This window comes from Thalassophryne amazonica, chromosome 13 (genome assembly GCF_902500255.1).
Source record: "Thalassophryne amazonica chromosome 13, fThaAma1.1, whole genome shotgun sequence".
NCBI classification, from domain to species: Eukaryota; Metazoa; Chordata; class Actinopteri; order Batrachoidiformes; family Batrachoididae; genus Thalassophryne; species Thalassophryne amazonica.
The window spans coordinates 61869455-61888832 of record NC_047115.1 but is presented as its reverse complement, the minus strand read 5'-3'; the positions used below and the strand labels follow the sequence as shown (position 1 = coordinate 61888832).

The following is a 19378-nucleotide window of genomic DNA, read 5'->3' as shown; positions in this document are numbered from 1 at the left end:
CTTGTCTGTTCCTTGCAGGGGCACACAATTCTTGACAACTGCCTACTCTACATACATTTAACATACGGTAACATAATTATCGCATTTCCTAATGACTGGGGTTAAGCCAAACAGTCTGTGACTTGGAAATGTTCATGTATTCATTACATGATTTGTCTCACAAAACTGGCTGTAAAAGTGATGATTTCCTGTAAATTCACCAAACTGTGCTCATTTCATGTCTGTACTTTTTATTTTACTGTTAAAACATTTTTATTGTTGCTGTTCAATAAATTCAATAATTTTTTTGCCCTTGAAATTCTGAAATATAAATTGTAAAATGTCTGTGAATAATGAAACAGTGGCCATAATAATTGCATACAGCATTAACTGATATGTATGTTTGTATGTGCAAGTTGTGTATATAATGTTCATTAAATGACAAAAATGTGGGAAAAACTCCATTTATTAAGACTTGATTCTGCAGAAATCCCCCCCCCCCCCCCCCCAAAAAAAAAATCAAGTCTTTTATTTATATTCATCAAAATAATTACTCTCTTTTAACAACAACAAAAACAAAATAAAACATAAAGGTAAAAAAAAAACAAAAAACAAACAAAAAAAAAAACAACAACAAAATAATAGCATGTTGGCTATAGATAGACAGAGGACTTTCCTGATATCAGGCCAAAGGTTGAAACCTGCAATAGAGCCAGTGTTAGAAAACCCATCATCAGACACGTGTCGTACCAGGATGTCCCCAAGTAAAACTCCGCCTCAATCTGTCTCGGTGTCACAGCATCAGATACATGAACCAAACAAAAACAAAAGTGACCTCTATGCGTCAGAATAGGTCTGAGAACTCTGGCTAACACATGCGATCACCGTTATGACATAGTCATTACAAAGGAAAGGCACCACTCAATTTGCTTCCTCCTACTTCCTCAATGGAAATTTTACTACCTTGCCATTTCTTGAGTGTTTTAAACATGATTATTGCTATCATGCTCAAGTATGGCGAACACATATGTATATGTACTGAGTGCAGTTAACAGCAAGCACTGTGATATAAAAACAGCTAATGACACATTAATAGCGAACTGACATCTCACGGCTGTAAATTATTTACAAAGCAAGAAAAGTCAAATCTTTAAAATAAGCAACTTCTTCAAATGTTGATAGTATTATGACATTCAACATGAAAGAAAGTACTTTCAAACTTACCCACTTGTCAAGGTCAACTACCCAAAAACTGTTGATATCTATGTTAATCATCCATCCCACATCATCTGAATAAGACAAAACAATACATTTGTACATTCAGTGCTTAAGCAATCCAACTTTGGCTTGGAAAACCTCAGCATGTCTGCTGACATCCAATGACTGCCTCAAAAACAGTTTGTCAACATACATGTACACTCACCAGCCACATCATGAGGTATTCCCATTCAGCTATCCAATAAAGCAAATATCTAATCAGCCAATCGTATGACAGAAACCTAATGCATTTAGAGGTGCAGATGTAGTCAAGACGATCAGCTGAACTTCATACCAAGCATAAGAATGGAGAAGAAAGGTGGTTTAAAGGACTTTGTACATCGTGTGGTTGTTTGTGCCAGATGGACTGGTTTGAGTATTTCACAAACTGCTGATCTACTCTTTCCGCAGAAATCATCTCTGGAGTTTACAGAGAATGGTTCAAAAAGAAAAAACATCCAGAGTACGGCTGGTCTCTGCACAACAATGCCTTGTTGATGGCAGAGGTCAGAGAATAATGGCGAGAGCGGTTTGAGCTGATAGAAAGGCAACAGTAACCAATTATTAACAGTACCACTAATTACAACCAAAGTATACAGAAGACCATATGTGGAAACACAACATGCCAACCTTCAACTGATGACCTACAGGGGACCACACTGGGTACCACTTCTGTCAGCTAAAATCAAAACTGAGGCTACAGTGGGCGTGGCTCATTGGACAATGGAAGTTTGAAAAACATTGCTTGGTATCATAAGTCTCAATTTCTGCTGCGACTTTCAGATGGTAGGGTCAGATTTTTGTGGAACCATAAAAGTGTGAATTCAACCTGTCTGGTAACAACAATAACAATATAGGGTGGTGATGATGCAATGATGTGGCAGCTAGATGATGCTATCATATCAATATGGACTAAAATCTCAGAAATTTTCTGAGCACCTTGTAAAATTTATGCTACAAAGAATGAAGGCAACTGAGGCAGTTTTGAAGTCAAAAAGAGGTTGAACCCAGTACTAGCCATGTGTACCTAATAAACTGGCAGGTTTAAGCATTTGCCTTGGACCAGTCTGACTTCTCTGCATTTAGTCATTATAATTCAGTATTTTAGATAATTCCATAATCTTACACTGGCAGCACAAACCAAACTAACTGCTGAATTATGAGAAGAATTCAATATGATAATTCAAATTGGTGCCACTTGAAACTCTTGAATATAAGCATCTGTTGTTTTGAAGTGGGTACTTTGTCCATATTCAAAAGTGCACCAACCACAGTTTGGTGATATAAAACAAAGTAGTTCTGCAACTGTATTGCCTCCATTTTTGTTTCAAACTTTTCTAGAAACAGATTTTTAAATGATTTCTTAGAAAAATCTTCATTTTAAAATAACTCGCACCAGTCACAGTACACAATATTCATCCCTTCATATGTCACATGTTTGTTTTCAGCTCTCTGCTGAAGAGGAAAGCAGTTGTCAGCAATCATTTTTATCCTGTCATTGATCCATTCATGCTAATATTTATGGCCTCATCCCACTGACACAGTGCCCGAAGCAAACACGACCTGAGCCTTATCAGATCACAAGGAGCAAAGTGAAATTTTTGGCTTTTAAAGCCAAACAAATTCTAATCGTTCCTTGGAGATTTTTCCACTCTTCTTCCACAATTAAAACGATCACTCCTTGTAGTCACCATGCCGATTTACTTTGATCCAGTCAGCCAAAGTTGCAAAGTGGCAATCAGAGGACGCATTGTGGCCAGAAAAGGGATTCTGCAGATTCTTCAGGGGCAAGGTGTTGCTGCTATTACGTTCTTGTCCCATCACATCCATACTGGTACCATTGCTGTGAGGACGGGGGAGCAAGTTGGTATAAGTGCTTCCTTGGCTTTCCTTTGGAGACTGCATCATCGGAGTTGGGATATCCTGTCCCACTGAGATCTGGGGTTCCTGCTTGAGCTGGAATCCAGTTTGAGAGCTTCCTCCAACTAGATCCTTCAGAAAATCATCCCCATCCATGACGTCTAGCTGTGAAAAAGAGCTCAGACCCAGGAATCCCCCTCCGCCACCGGTTGCAGAGCCATTAAAGGTGGGCTGGCTTGGTGTGATGGAATTGAAATTGGGCCACACAGTCTGGAGACCTTGGCTCTGGCTCCCCTGATGATTCTGGACCTGCATCTCAGATGTGAGTTCTTCTTTTTGTTGTTGCAGCTGAAAGAGTGGCTGTGACTCTGGTTGGTTCATTGCGGGACCTTGTGGGACTATATCCAAGCACTGCAAGTCCCTCGATGAGAGCTGAGGTAGAGTGTTCCCCTCACAGCCACTGGGGGCCACTCTGTGGGAATAACTGTGGTGACGGTTTGATGACTCTTGCCTGTTGCCACTTAAGCTGCTCCTGGGACCAGATGGGTTTATGGTGACTGTATCCATTGAGATTGTTGGATTGGGATTTGCCCATGACTGGCTGATTGGCACATGGGGAGCTTGTTGCGTCATCATGACATGCTGTGGGTTTGGTTGGTACGGCCGGTTGAACATGGTGGGTTGTTGCTGCATCGTAGGTGTGGGCTGCTGCCTCACATACATGTTGTTCTGGTCTGGAAACATATATGACATTTTAGTGTGATAACGGTGATGCATAATCTTTTAAAACATGCTACGAAGGAACACAACCTACAAGGTTAAGGTTAACTGGGATTCACTTTTAAAGTAGTCTGACTGTTTTTCTTTGTTTAACGTAAATGATACATGAATGTTTATCACTGCATAAAAGGAATCTCATAAAACAAAACTTTCTACTGTTTGGAGCAAATCTTAAACCAGGTACCTTTTCGCAGGAGTTGAGCCATCATGGGATTGTGTGGCACTGCCTTTGGCCTGTTCATAGCCAGACCAGGAAAGGAACCATCTAAAGATGCAGAAAGACCACAAACATTTGCTGCAATGACACTTGTATTGATTACATACGAGTACATGTGTTGCATGGTCTATGTCTGGCTAACTGGTCAACTGGTTGCACTGTCAACTAGCCCCATCACTCAGCGGAACAGACTCTTCTGCTGGAACAGACCCAACGAGTGGCTCGATGACGATGAGATGGAGATTTTCTTTACCACTGTCGCCTGTGTGCTTGCTCTAGAAGCTGGTAAGGTTAGACCTTACTTGCTTGAAGCACCTTGAAGCAGCTTTGTCATGATTTGGCACTATGTAAATGAAATAAATGAAATGAATGAATAGCCAAGTTCAGATGGGTTCTCACTGCATTCTCACATGGTGACACTTAAAAGTGTCAGACATACCAAGTTGGCAACTTTTTGGTTATGGGGCTAAGTGGTTTTAACCTATTTGGTTATGGGACTAGTTGACAATGGAACTAGATAAAATTTGTGTCTTACTTGATAATCCTGACATCTTCATCAAGTGTTCCCGTCTACGCTTTTTCTCATTGCAGCCGTAAGGATCTATTACCAAAAGAAAGAAAAGAAATATTTTTGTTACATACAGTAGTTGATGCAAAATTATTTAACTTTCACTCTGACTTGAAGGACTACGGATAAAAATGCTGTTGTGTTCATGGGTTTTAAATATAATTTTTTGTAAATTACCGTAAAACAAGTTTATAGCATAAAATTTACAGGTTGTTCTGTGATGGTATTACTACGTTCAATTCTGGGCATCACAGCTGCTGTTTTTTTTTTTTGTTTTTTTTTTTTTACTGTAAAAACAATGACTTTAAAAAAACTGTGTGATCTTAGACATAAAAGAATGTCTGCAGGAACAGTTTGCAAACTTCAAACAAGAGACTGATGATTATGTCTGACCTTTGTTGTCAGGCAAATATCGGAAGTCCATCGACTCGCTGACTTCCTGATCAGAAGGCCGGCGCAGCTGCATGTGCACAGTGACAGATTCTGTTATGGCAGTGTTGTAGTAGGGTGGAGTTTTGAAGACGATGGCCACTTGGCGATGAACATCTGCTTGTGAGAAGGAGCCTTTGGCCTCCCAGCCATCAGAGGAGAAGAATCGAACTTCAATATCATCTACAGGAAAGATGGATGTGGACAAGACAGGATGGAAAACTGAATGGAGGCACGGGAACATTTTTGTGTTAAAATAGTAACAACAACAACAAAATGAACATTAATGAATGGATTAAGTGAACGTGATGAATAGAAAACAGAGATGCGACATAGATGACAAAGCATGTCAGAGGATAACGCTGTCTAATCTGTTGCAAAAACCTGTAGCACTTCTGCGTACCTTTCTGTACTTTGTCACACAACAGGAAGATCTCATCACCGCCTTTCACACAACCACTGTTTGTGTTGACTCGACAGATCCTTAACTCTGCTGTGTTAGGCGCTCCTGTGAAAGAAAGAAAGACAAAGTCATAAGGATACGTCACAACAGACAAGATGAGGTTTTTGTTTTTTTTTAAAGCCTCATTCTTAATTGTGTTTAGCATTATTTTTGAATTGCCTAACATTGCAAAAAGGTGTAGTCACACAAATATAAATAAAAACATAATGTTGGTAATGAACATTAAATGAAATTTTGAAAATAAAGTCTTTATCATGGAGTATTCTTGACTAAAGGGTGTTTGAAAAACAATCATTTCATTCTCAATAATTGGCAAAAATATGCACTCCACTAAACTATATCTCCCTCATGTACTTCCCAGAGGGTACCTAAGGTGTAGGTATCAAGTGCATACTAATTGTTATTGTTATTATTATTGAGCTATACAGACCTACAAGCATATTCATGTTTTTCCTAAAACTAATCAATTTATTTAAATTAGCAAAGCTTAAAAAGTTATAAAAATTTTAAGTTTTTTTACGTTTGGAAAGTTGTGTTAAAACTTGCCACAGTAAAACTCCATTATAATTTGTTTAAATTGTGTTTTGTGCCATAAATATACATGATATGTGATATACAAAACAGTAAAAATAAGGGAAAATCAGGTGCTTGCACACTAGGGCTGGTACTTTATATTTCAGTTTATAGCTCGTATTGTTGACAGTTTAGAAGGAAACATCAGTTTACAGTTCAAGCCTTGGCTGGTTGAGTCACATGTCATATGCTTGCTGTCAGGAGAGGAAGTGCTCCATGGTAACCATGTTGCTTGAAGGTTAGTGCACATAACGAACTTCTCCTTTCTCTCAAAGTGTCTGAGGAACACTGCTCCTTTACAATGTGAAATACGCAAAACACTGCAGGACATGGACTTAGAAACAAATGCCGCGCCTACAGGTACGAACTGTATGTACAAATCCAACTTCTGCTATGTCAGTTACTGCATGCTCACTGTTACCACAAAGGCACAACCCTCCTGTTACAGCTGGTTATTGCCCAATAGAAGGGTAGGAGTTCAAATCCTGATTTGTGCTATCTGTGTCTTTGCCCAAGACACTGAATTACAAATTGCTCCAGTCTGACCCCCAGCCTGTAGAAATGGTCACACTGGGTTGGTGGCAGGGTTGGGCCTCCAGCAATTGTGAGACCATCCAGCCACCTTATAACCAGATGAGGGTGTAGAATGGAGTGGGGCTAAAAGCTTTATCCCACAGAGCAGCGTTTCCCAATGCTGGTCCCTGGGACCTAAAGTACTGCACATTTTCCATTTGTCCTATATGTACTCAAAGCAGAGCTCAGTCCGGTCTGTTCAGTCAATCAATAGCTGGCTGAATAATGGCATACACAGGATTTGGCTGCTGTTAAAGCAGGGATAAAGCAGTAATCTGACTCCAGGGGACCAGGATTGAGAAACACTGACATAGAGATGTGACAATGAGAAGCAATGTTTGTGCAAGCCTCATGACCTGACCTGGATGCTATTACATCCACAAAGCAGCTCAGTGTATATTTTCTTCTGTCTGTATTAGATGCACTTTGTTAGATGGTTTGTTTCCACAATTACTCAATCCTGGAAGAGAAACCACAAATTTTGGGGTGGTGGAGTAACATTTATTTATTTTATTTGGGGTACTTGGCTGGGAGAATGCTCAGGCTTCAAACAGAAATAGCTGCATAAGGAAGGGCTTATGGTGTGTAAAATATGTGCCAAATCCCCATGTGTATCTGTACTGGATATACTATGGTGACCCAGGGCAAAGGCATCTGAGCGCTGATCCATACCCTGCACACACTACACACAAAGACATAAATGTACAAGTAGATATAAATATGTCTGCAATGGTGTTTTTCCTCTATGTATGACTTCTTCATATGACTTCTTCAACCACTTATCCAAGAGCCAGTCTGTCGCAGGGCCACATATAGACAAACAAACACGTTCTCAACCACACACACACCTATGGACAATTTAAAGTTTCCAATCCACCTAACCTGCAGTCTTTGAATGTGTGAGGAAGCCGGAGCACCTGGAGGGAACCCACACAAACATGGGGAGAACACGCAATCTCCACACAGAAAGGCCACAGGTGGGAATCGATCCCATGACCTTCTTGCTGTAAGGCAACAGTGCTAACCACTAAGCCACCGTGCTGCCTCATTCATACCAATCAATCACAAATATTTTGCCGAACAATATGCTTTATGTAATCCATCTAAGCTTGTTGGTTGTTGAGATGTAAAAAATAAGGTATTTTTGGGAAGGTGTTTCCCTCGACCTTTGACCAAACTACTCCAAAATCTAATCACAGTTAATATTCCAATCAAGTCTGAAGGAAATCCATCCAGCTGTTTTTGAGTTATTTTGTCCACACACACACACACACACACACACACACACACACACACACACACACACACACACACACACACACACACACACACACACACACTGAAAACAATACCTGTTATTGTCACTTTGCTGACACACACAGTAATTGGGGAAACACACCTTAATAATGCGAAAACATTTAAGATTGTGAAATTTAATGCCAGTGTATGTCTGCTAATAACACCGGTGGCTTTACTTCATTATCGTCACACTATTGTGGCGGGAGTAGACACGCCTAACCTGCATGTTAGGTTACATTGTCAGGGCTTGTTTGCCTGATATGATTTCAGTCGTGAACACACTGACGCTCAGCCACTCACTGTTGTCGTAGATGGGATTGGTGACAATGGGACTGAGCGCTCGGGTGTATTGGCCGTGGTCATCCTGCAGGAAAACCTGGATGCACAGACGGACCACATTCAAGTCGTACTCCTCTGTCTGCAGCAGCTGGTCCCGTGGCACTGAGGACACAAACAAAACAAACACATGGATGAGCATAGATAGATAGATAGATGATAGTCTATAAAGTGTCAGCCTGTAGGCTGCCCTCTTAACCTCATCTTTGGTTCATCAGTAACACGTCACAGATAAACCTTCCGACCTACATTCTAACTACATACTCTCACACAAACACATCTGAGTGTCAAACACACCGCCCACAGAGGCAACGTGCACACCTTGCAGTGAGACAGCTTTTCACTGACACACCCACATGCAGACACACACACACACACACAAGGCTTTCACATCTGCCTACATTATCTTCCTCCATCTCTCGATTTCTATCTCACACTCACGTCGAGGCCTTCCCTGCTGCAGTGGTGACGCTAAGTGGCGTGACGTCACGGTGGAAAGTAGTGTCTGTGCCTGCGTATATGCACGTGTGCAACGCAGAAATAAGAGTCCCTGCAAGGCTGACCATGGTGGCTCCTGACGTTTGTGAAACAGGTGGGACAGAACTGACACCCTCTGCACATTTTTGGTTCTTTTAGAACCATTTCACAGCCTGTTAAAGGTCAGAAGATGTTCAAGCTTAGAACTGTGTTTGCACATCTGTAATTACATCCCTCTGCGAGTGTAATGATGGACAGCTGTTATTGCACATCATGTCCATGTCAACCCTTTCTGATGTTATTCATTGACAATAAAGGATGAATAAAAGTAAAAAAAAAAATCTTACACTGGATAATAAATTGAAGAAGATCATAAAAGGAAAACTTTTGAGGCAGAGCTAACTACTAACATATGCTCAAGTCTTCTCTGTCCACAATATTTCAATGCAATCCAAAAACCAACCATTTTTTTAAACTTGCTTATTCCAGTTAAAGGTCATGGGGAAGCTGGAGCCTATCCCAGCAGTCATTGGGTGAGCGAATGAAACTGCTTTTTTGAATTCTAGCACCCACAAACAGACAGTAACAGAACCACCACTATCTTATATCACTTGGCAGAGATAAATATTAAGATTCACAGTTCATCCAGAAAGTACACACAGCACTTCACTTTTTCCACATTTTATGTTACAGCCTTATTCCAAAATAGATTAAATTAATTTTTCCTCTCAAAATTCTACATACAATACCCCATAATGACAATGTGAAAAAAGTTGTTTTTTTATTTTTTTGATTTCTGCAACTTTATTAAAAAAACAGCAGCAACAACAACAACAACTAAGAAATCGCATGTACATATGTATTCACATCCTTTGCCATGAAGCTCAGAATTGAACTCAGGTACATCCTGTTTCCACTGATAATCCTTGAGATGTTTCTACAGCTGAATTAGAGTCCACCTGGGGTAAATTCAGTTGATTGGAGATGATTTGGAAAGGCATACACCTGCCTATATATAAGGTCCCATAGTTGGACATACAATTACATTGGTGGACTCCAATTAAGCTGTAGAAACATCTCAAGGATGATCAGTGGAAACAGGATGCACCTGAGGTAAATTTTGAGCTTCATGGCAAAAGCTGTGAATATGTACATGTGATTTCTTAGCTTTTTTATTTGTAATAAATTTGAAAAAAATCTCAAACTTTTTTGGCCATTATGGGGTACTGTGTGTGTATTTTATCTATTTTGAAATAAGGCTGGCATTTTTTTTAATTAGCAAAAATCTCCACCACCCCCCCCCCCCCCACCCTTGCCCCCCAAAAAACAAACATTTTTTTCACATTGTCATTATGGGGATACAACCTCAAAAAAAAAAAAAAAAACCTCCATTTTGGAAAAGGCTGTAACACAAAAAAATGTGTGAAAAAGCGGTGCTGTGAATACTTTCCGGATGCTCACACTGTATGTACTATGACTGTATTAGTTTTAGCAAAACTGCTCTTTATTTAAAGAACTGAATGATCCAGAATTAAGATCACAGCACCAGGTTCTATAATCAGCTCAAACCTCTTGAGCAATCCTACCAACAAACGACAACTACCGTAGCCATGCTAGTGAAGAAGGAAAAACAGCCAGCAAACAAAACCAAAAAGTGTTGTTAGTCACATATAAAACAAGACGGAGGGGAACTCCTGATTATGATGGCTGGATATGTTAGTACAGTATTCGGTATTATGTCCGATAAGTCACTGCATGTGCTGCTGGCACCAGTACGATTCATTTTCAACTGAAGGTATTGTTGAATCAAAAGTTGTGAAATATCGGACTAATGGAGAATTTCAACTTTGATAAATTATATAAATCTGAAGCTTGATGCATAATTCAGTTGAGCAATATAAACGAGCACACCATTTTTTTTCTTGCCAGATTTGTAAAGGTGTGTGATGCAAGTTTCTGTTTCATAAATCTCATTCTTTGTTAAACTTTGCATGCCTGCATATGTGTGTGTATATATATATATATGTGTGTGTGTGTGTGTGTGTGTGTGTGTGTACTCCTTGTGTGGTAAATGTGTACATATCATTTACACATCTTAGATCTGGCTGTAACTCTCCACCTGCTATGATTTCTCCATATTTAATGACAAACAGCAGTCAGACCGTCTGACATTTAATACATCAGTGATGCTTGTATGCTTTGCTTGGACAAGTTCTTCCAATAGGCACATACAAACCTACTTGACTCAAGCACAATGAAACGGGAACATAAACTAACATTGAATTAATTCCTTTGTTTGAAATGTAATGCGCTTTTACAAAAAAATTATTTTGAGGATATTAGATCAAAAATATCCCAGCATGCTCTAGTCTCGCTCTTTTATCATGTTACTGATGTAGGCGCCATCTCTGCGAGGATGCCGAGACTTGCCAAGTTTGATACTATTTTGCTGAGTTTGCTGTTGCAACTCATGAAATGTGCTAAAAGCACAACTTGTCTTTTTGACCTGTTGCCGACCAAAGTGTTTAAGGACCCGCGGGCTACACTTGGGCCCACTATGCTGACAATTATTAACCTGTCACTAACCTCAGGCTCTGTTCCTACAAGTTATAAATATGCTATGATCAAACCTATTCTAAAGGAACCTAACGTGGATCCAGGTTCACTGACAAATTACAGACCAATATTAAATTTTGCTGTAAAATTTTTGAAAAAGTGGTTTCACAACATCTCGATTATCTCGACAAAAGTAATGTTTTTGAGGCACTGCAGTCTACGTTTAGAATGCACCACTCCATGAAGACAGCACTTAAGCACCGGTCACAACCAACCGTGTGTTTTTTTTTCACCGTACGTTTTCTGCAGATGCCACGGCCACTACATTTTTGTGAAAACGTACGGAGGCAGTAGCAAGAGGAGGGAGGGAGTACGTTCAATGCACGTCTCTAGGAGTGTAACGATAAAGAGAATTGACAATAAAGCAGTGTGTGTGTGTGTGGCGTCACTTTTCTTTTGATGTGTGTGTTATGAGCGGGACCGGAGCAGCAGGTGTTTTTCAGCATCGGCGATGCATGAGCATGTCCAGCCTGTTAGTGAAAAGTCAAACAAGGTGTGAAACACTGATAGAGGAATATATTCACTACACACTTGATTACCAGCTTTTAAAATTTCAACTTAATTCTAATTTATATATGTGTATCACAAGCTTCAAGATCTGATACCTACAATTTAATTCCATAGTATGTGGTGAGTAGCCTACTGCCTCCATACGGATTTGGTTAATTCAGTAGTAATTGAATGAAAATGTGCTGCTTGGAATCCGTACGGAGGCAGTACTCACAACGTGCGTCATCTGTACTGCTGGTGAATCCGCAGCCTGACCGCAGCGAAAGTTCTCCAAGCACTAAAACCTCTACGGCGTGTCTGCGTGCTCCTAAATTCGTACTGAGGCAGTACTTACGACGTATGGATCTCCAAATTTAGCCCACGTTTTTGCAAGTAGACTGCACGCATGTGCAAGTACGGCGGGTTGTGACCACGGCTTTACTGAAGTGACTAATCTTCTGCTCGTGATGGATGCAGATACCACAACAGTGCTGCTACTATTTGATCTTAGTGCTGCATTTGATACGATGGGTCATCATATAGAATTGGATAGGCTTGAGAATTATATTGTTATTACTGGCCATGTTCTCTCGTGGTTAACATCTTACTTACATAGTCAATCAGGAACACTTCAGAAAACCATTGTCAGTTAACACAGTTCATTGCTACATCTACAAATGCAAGTTAAAACTCTACCATGCAAAGTGAAAGTCAAACATCAACAACATCCAGAAATGCCGCCACCTTCTCTGGGCCTGAGCTCATTTGAAATGGACAGATGCAAAGTGGAAAAGTGTGCTGTGGTCTGATGAGTCCACATTTCAAATTGTTTTTGGAAATCATGGACGCTGTGTCCTCCGGACAAAAGAGGAAAAAGACCACCCAGACTGTTACCAGCGCAAAGTTCAAAAGCCAGCATCTGTGATGGTATGGGGGTGTGTTATTGCCCATGTCATGGGCAACTTACACATCTGTGATGGCACCATCAATGCTGAAAGGCACATCCAGTTTTTGGAGCAACACATGCTGCCATCCAAGCAACGTCTTTTTCAGGGACGTCCCTGCTTATTTCAGCAAGACAATGCCAAGTCACATTCTGCACGTGTTATAACAGCGTGGCTTCATAGTAAAAGAGTGCGGGTACTAGACTGGCCTGCCTGCAGTCCAGACCTGTTGCCCATTGAAAATGTGCGGCGGATTATGAAGCACAAAATACAACAATGGAGACCCCGGACTGATTAACAACTGAAGTTGTACATTAAGCAAGAATGGGAATGAATTCCACCTACAAAGCTTCAACAATTAGTGTCCTCAGTTCCCAAACACTTATTGAGTGTTGTTAGAAGGAACAATGACGTAACACAGTGGTTAACATGCCACACTGTCCCAGCTTTTTTTTTTAAACGTGTTACAGGCATCCATTTCAAAATGAGCAAATATTTGCACAAAAACAATAAAGGTTATCAGTTTGAACATTAAATATCTTGTCTTTGTGGTGTATTCAATTGAATATAGGTTGAAGAGGATTTGCAAATCATTGTATACTGTTTTTATTTACATTTTACACAATGTCCCAAATTCATTGGAATTGGGGTTGTATCTAAATTCTGGGACTGTTAATGAAGCAAAGGGCTAGCTAGCTAGCTAGCTGCTGGCAATCAGATTAGCATCCTGTCTATTATTCAGTTATTTTGCTGCTGAGAAATATTGTTCTGTGAGTTGTTAGCTCTGAGTTTGTTTATTTGATCTTTGTTATTGTTAGTATAACCAACACAGTTGGTTACCACTCTAAATCTGGTCTGTCTGAGGTTTCTTCCTCAAAAAAATGTCACAGGGAGTTTTTATCTTACCACTGTTGTCTGCATGCTTGCTCAGGGGGTTGGTAAGTTTACCCCTAACCCTTATGAAGTGCCTTGGGGCAATGTGTTATGATATGGCACTATATAAATAATTTGAATTGATAATTTTGCTGATGATCACCCTTCATTGTTGTATTTATATAATGATGTATTGGGCTGTAAACACTGATATTATAATAGCCAAGTGGCCTCTATGTGCGTACATGCGTGCGTGTGTATGTACATGCGTGTGTGTGTATGGCTTTGATCACGGAGAAACTGGGGAGAGCTGATATTTTCCATTTGGTATGCTTATGTATTTTGGGTCAAGGATGAACGCTGCGAAAACAGAAAGTTGATAGGACTAATAATAATATAATAATATAATAAAATAATAATAAAATAATATAATAATACATACTAGCTAACAGCACTGAACAACGGATGTTGTGCTGTAATGCACCATGGGAGTTTGAGTTTTGGCGTTTTAAATATTATTGTTGTGGTTCATGTTAGTTTAACAGTGTTGTTAGTGTTACTGATTTATTGTGTTTTTGTAGTTCAGTTGGTTTAGTCAGTTTAAGTTAAGTGTCATGTTGCCATTACCATGGCTGAGTTGTGTCATGCCATTACCATGAGTGCGAAGTATACTGCATTTGATGTCTTCCGCCATCATCTCTGTTTGTGGGTGTGTCAAAATAAAAGGACCTGCTTGCAGCAGAATGCAGAAAAGACAAAAACTGCATGTGTGTGGCATATAACTTTGATTATTGACAAACTGTGGAGAGCTGACATTTTCCAGTTGATAAGCTTATGTATTTTGGGTCAAGGATGATTGCTGGCAAAACAAAATGTTGACAGGTCTAATATTTTTGGAGAAACTACAGATATTAGATAACAACCCTGAACAATTTCCTCTGAACAAGATTTCCTCTGAAACATTTGACTTGTTTGTAAAATTAGCTTTTGGCAGTTTCAAGTGACGTACTTTACTGACACTTACGATGCAATCATCATTTATTTAAAATAAAAACCTAGTGTATTCAAATATGCAATTGAATGCCCTCGTCGGAGTCCCAGCTTGGGACTCCGACGAGGGCGGTCGTATCTCCTCCACTTTCCCTTATCTCTGTTCTGCTTTAACCTTCAAGTCCCTACTTCACCAGACTGTGAACTCCTCAAATTATATTGGCTTCTGGATCTATTGGACTATTATTGGATTAACCATGGAATTGATCAATCAATCAATCAACTCAATCAATCAATTTTATTTATATAGCGCCAAATCACAACAAACAGTTGCCCCAAGGCGCTTTATATTGTAAGGCAAGGCCATACAATAATTACGTAAAAACCCCAACGGTCAAAACGACCCCCTGTGAGCAAGCACTTGGCTACAGTGGGAAGGAAAAACTCCCTTTTAACAGGAAGAAACCTCCAGCAGAACCAGACTCAGGGAGGGGCAGTCTTCTGCTGGGACTGGTTGGGGCTGAGGGAGAGAACCAGGAAAAAGACATGCTGTGGAGGGGAGCAGAGATCAATCACTAATGATTAAATGCAGAGTGGTGCATACAGAGCAAAAAGAGAAAGAAACACTCAGTGCATCATGGGAACCCCCCAGCAGTCTAAGTCTATAGCAGCATAACTAAGGGATGGTTTAGGGTCACCTGATCCAGCCCTAACTATAAGCTTTAGCAAAAAGGAAAGTTTTAAGCCTAATCTTAAAAGTAGAGAGGGTGTCTGTCTCCCTGATCTGAATTGGGAGCTGGTTCCACAGGAGAGGAGCCTGAAAGCTGAAGGCTCTGCCTCCCATTATACTCTTACAAACCCTAGGAACTACAAGTAAGCCTGCAGTCTGAGAGCGAAGCGCTCTATTGGGGTGATATGGTACTATGGGGTCCCTAAGATAAGATGGGACCTGATTATTCAAAACCTTATAAGTAAGAAGAAGAATTTTAAATTCTATTCTAGAATTAACAGGAAGCCAATGATGAGAGGCCAATATGGGTGAGATATGCTCTCTCCTTCTAGTCCCCGTTAGTACTCTAGCTGCAGCATTTTGAATTAACTGAAGGCTTTTCAGGGAACTTTTAGGACAACCTGATAATAATGAATTACAATAGTCCAGCCTAGAGGAAATAAATGCATGAATTAGTTTTTCAGCATCAACCTGAGACAAGACCTTTCTAATTTTAGAGATATTGCGTAAATGCAAAAAAGCAGTCCTACATATTTGTTTAATATGCGCTTTGAATGACATATCCTGATCAAAAATGACTCCAAGATTTCTCACAGTATTACTAGAGGTCAGGGTAATGCCATCCAGAGTAAGGATCTGGTTAGACACCATGTTTCTAAGATTTGTGGGGCCAAGTACAATAACTTCAGTTTTATCTGAGTTTAAAAGCAGGAAATTAGAGGTCATCCATGTCTTTATGTCTGTAAGACAATCCTGCAGTTTAGCTAATTGGTCAGCTGGTCAGCTGGTCTCTGAACGATATTGACACCATTTTTTCTACAAGAAGGTCAGAACCGGGGGATCCTACCTGCCCAGATGGAACGTATCCTGCGGGCTATATTCTCAACTCCTGGAGTTCCTGGCATGTGGCATGTTTGGCGCCTTTCTCCGTTGAGGACGTTGAGGATTTATTTATTTTTGGTCTTGTGGTAGCAGGGCTGGTACTTTTTGGCTTATGTGCTGCCCTGATCTACCGGAAAATTGTCAAGATGGCAGCATTAAGAACCACAGCCCCTCGCTTGTCCGTCATGATTAATGAGGTTGGCAAGGCAGTGCATTCTCAGACTGCGATGACTCTTGAACTCAGACGCAAATTGGGTGACATCTTGGAGCAGATGCGTGCCTTGCAGTTGAAGTTGAAGATTTCACAGGCCGGTGGATATTCTTAATTCATAATTGGGAATATTCTTAATTCATAATTGGGATTTGGTTGTTCAAGTGGAACTGTTAAAAAGTGTTTTTCACTGCTCAAACCATAACATTACAGGCTTATCAAGCCTGAAGGTCAAATTGCCCGACTGTTTGCCTCCAGAGGAATTTCTTCGGCCTGGGGAACATTGGCTGTTTCTTATCTCAATTCACAAAGACAATAAACTGCTTTTCACAGGACTGAAGCATGCTCCATTCCCTCCCCCCACCCGCCTCCCATCTCCCATCAACACTCCCCTCTCTGGCGCCTGCTAACATCACTCCTTTCCCCTTCGGCGGGGGCGGTGCAGTTTTAGCTGCAGCCCCCGTTACCCGGCGCATGCGGCACATCTCAGGGTTGCTGCGTGGCCTTCACCCACATGCCTCAATTCGGATAACGGACTTCTTCAAACTTAGTGCACATAAACAATGTCAAATGTGTATGTGCTGTCTTTGATTCTGATGTGTGCCATTATTACGGTAAACAAGTAATAATTGTGGACTAATTGTTGTCTGAGGTAACTGAGTGTAAACATAATTTCTCCACTGTGAGATCAATAAAGTATATATATCATATAGTTTTCTCGTTATTTGTAATGATTATTATTCATCACAGTGTCGTTCCTTTATTTGCTATGCTTTTTTTATTATATTATTATATTTATATATTTGCTTGCCTCTACTGGTGGTTGGCTCTCACTTCCTGTTCCGGAGCACAGCGGTGTTTTGCTGTATCTGTTAGCTGTTTAATCTGCGCAGTTAGACTGATCTAGTTACCTAGATAACGATTTGTTTCACAATGTAATCTTCACGTGCCTTAACTAAAGCACTCCCTCTGCTGAATCACCTCTAAATTATTTACACATTATTCACTTTGTGTGTTTTTAGGAATCCGCTAGCTTAGCGCAGCTACTAGCTCTTAGCCGGTTTAGCATGGCGGCTTCTCCTGTCTCTCCCGCACTTTTCTGCTCTGGGTGTGAAATGTTTAGATATTCCTCGGCCTCCTTTAGCAGTAATGGTACTTGTAATAAGTGTAGCTTATTCGTAGCTTTGGAGGCCAGGCTGGGTGAATTGGAGACTCGGCCCCGCACCGTGGAAAATTCTACAGCTAGCCAGGCCCCTGTAGTCGGTGCGGACCAAGGTAGCTTAGCCGCCGTTAGTTTCCCTCTGGCAGATCCCGAGCAGCCGGGAAAGCAGGCCGACTGGGTGACTGTGAGGAGGAAGCGTAGCCCTAAACAGAAGCCCCGTGTACACCGCCAACCCGTTCACATTTCTAACCGTTTTTCCCCACTCGGCGACACACCCACCGAGGATCAAACTCTGGTTATTGGCGACTCTGTTTTGAGAAATGTGAAGTTAGCGACACCAGCAACCATAGTCAATTGTCTTCCGGGGGCCAGAGCAGGCGACATTGAAGGAAATTTGAAACTGCTGGCTAAGGCTAAGCGTAAATTTGGTAAGATTGTAATTCACGTCGGCAGTAATGACACCCGGTTACGCCAATCGGAGGTCACTAAAATTAACAATGAATCGGTGTGTAACTTTGCAAAAACAATCTCGGACTCTGTAGTTTTCTCTGGGCTCCTCCCCAATCGGACCGGGAGTGACATGTTTAGCTGCATGTTCTCCTTGAATTGCTGTCTGTCTGAGTGGTGTCCAAAAAATGAGGTGGGCTTCATAGATAACTGGCAAAGCTTCTGGGGAAAACCTGGTCTTGTTAGGAGAGACGGCAGCCATCCCACTTTGGATGGAGCAGCTCTCATTTCTAGAAATCTGGCCAATTTTCTTAAATCCTCCAAACCGTGACTATCCAGGGTTGGGACCAGGAAGCAGAGTTGTAGTCTTACACACCTCTCTGCAGCTTCTCTCACCCTGCCATCCCCTCATTACCCCATCCCCGTAGAGACGGTGCCTGCTCCCAGACCACCAATAACCAACAAAAATCTATTTAAGCATAAAAATTCAAAAAGAAAAATAATATAGCACCTTCAACTGCACCACAGACTAAAACAGTTAAATGTGGTCTATTAAACATTAGGTCTCTCTCTTCTAAGTCCCTGTTAGTAAATGATATAATAATTGATCAACATATTGATTTATTCTGCCTTACAGAAACCTGGTTACAGCAGGATGAATATGTTAGTTTAAATGAGTCAACACCCCCGAGTCACACTAACTGCCAGAACGCTCGTAGCACGGGCCGAGGCGGAGGATTAGCAGCAATCTTCCATTCCAGCTTATTAATTAATCAAAAACCCAGACAGAGCTTTAATTCATTTGAAAGCTTGACTCTTAGTCTTGTCCATCCAAATTGGAAGTCCCAAAAACCAGTTTTATTTGTTATTATCTATCGTCCACCTGGTCGTTACTGTGAGTTTCTCTGTGAATTTTCAGACCTTTTGTCTGACTTAGTGCTTAGCTCAGATAAGATAATTATAGTGGGCGATTTTAACATCCACACAGATGCTGAGAATGACAGCCTCAACACTGCATTTAATCTATTATTAGACTCAATTGGCTTTGCTCAAAATGTAAATGAGTCCACCCACCACTTTAATCATATCTTAGATCTTGTTCTGACTTATGGTATGGAAATTGAAGACTTAACAGTATTCCCTGAAAACTCCCTTCTGTCTGATCATTTCTTAATAACATTTACATTTACTCTGATGGACTACCCAGCAGTGGGGAATAAGTT

At 40.7% G+C, this 19378-nt stretch overlaps 1 protein-coding gene across 1 annotated transcript in view; it reads right to left on the bottom strand.

Annotated features, from left to right (window-relative positions):
• Nucleotides 1-662: 662 nt before the first annotated feature.
• The window catches only part of rel (v-rel avian reticuloendotheliosis viral oncogene homolog), a 34356-nt gene continuing 15640 nt past the window's right edge, over nucleotides 663-19378 (bottom strand). Inside the window, exons 6-11 of the mRNA XM_034184689.1 lie at nucleotides 8299-8439; nucleotides 5494-5598; nucleotides 5055-5273; nucleotides 4629-4694; nucleotides 4061-4141; nucleotides 663-3830 (exon numbers count right to left, since the gene is read on the bottom strand). Of these exons, the coding sequence (XP_034040580.1) occupies nucleotides 2911-3830; nucleotides 4061-4141; nucleotides 4629-4694; nucleotides 5055-5273; nucleotides 5494-5598; nucleotides 8299-8439 (1532 nt within the window). The 3' untranslated portion in view covers nucleotides 663-2910. The remainder of the gene's footprint in view (nucleotides 3831-4060; nucleotides 4142-4628; nucleotides 4695-5054; nucleotides 5274-5493; nucleotides 5599-8298; nucleotides 8440-19378) is intronic.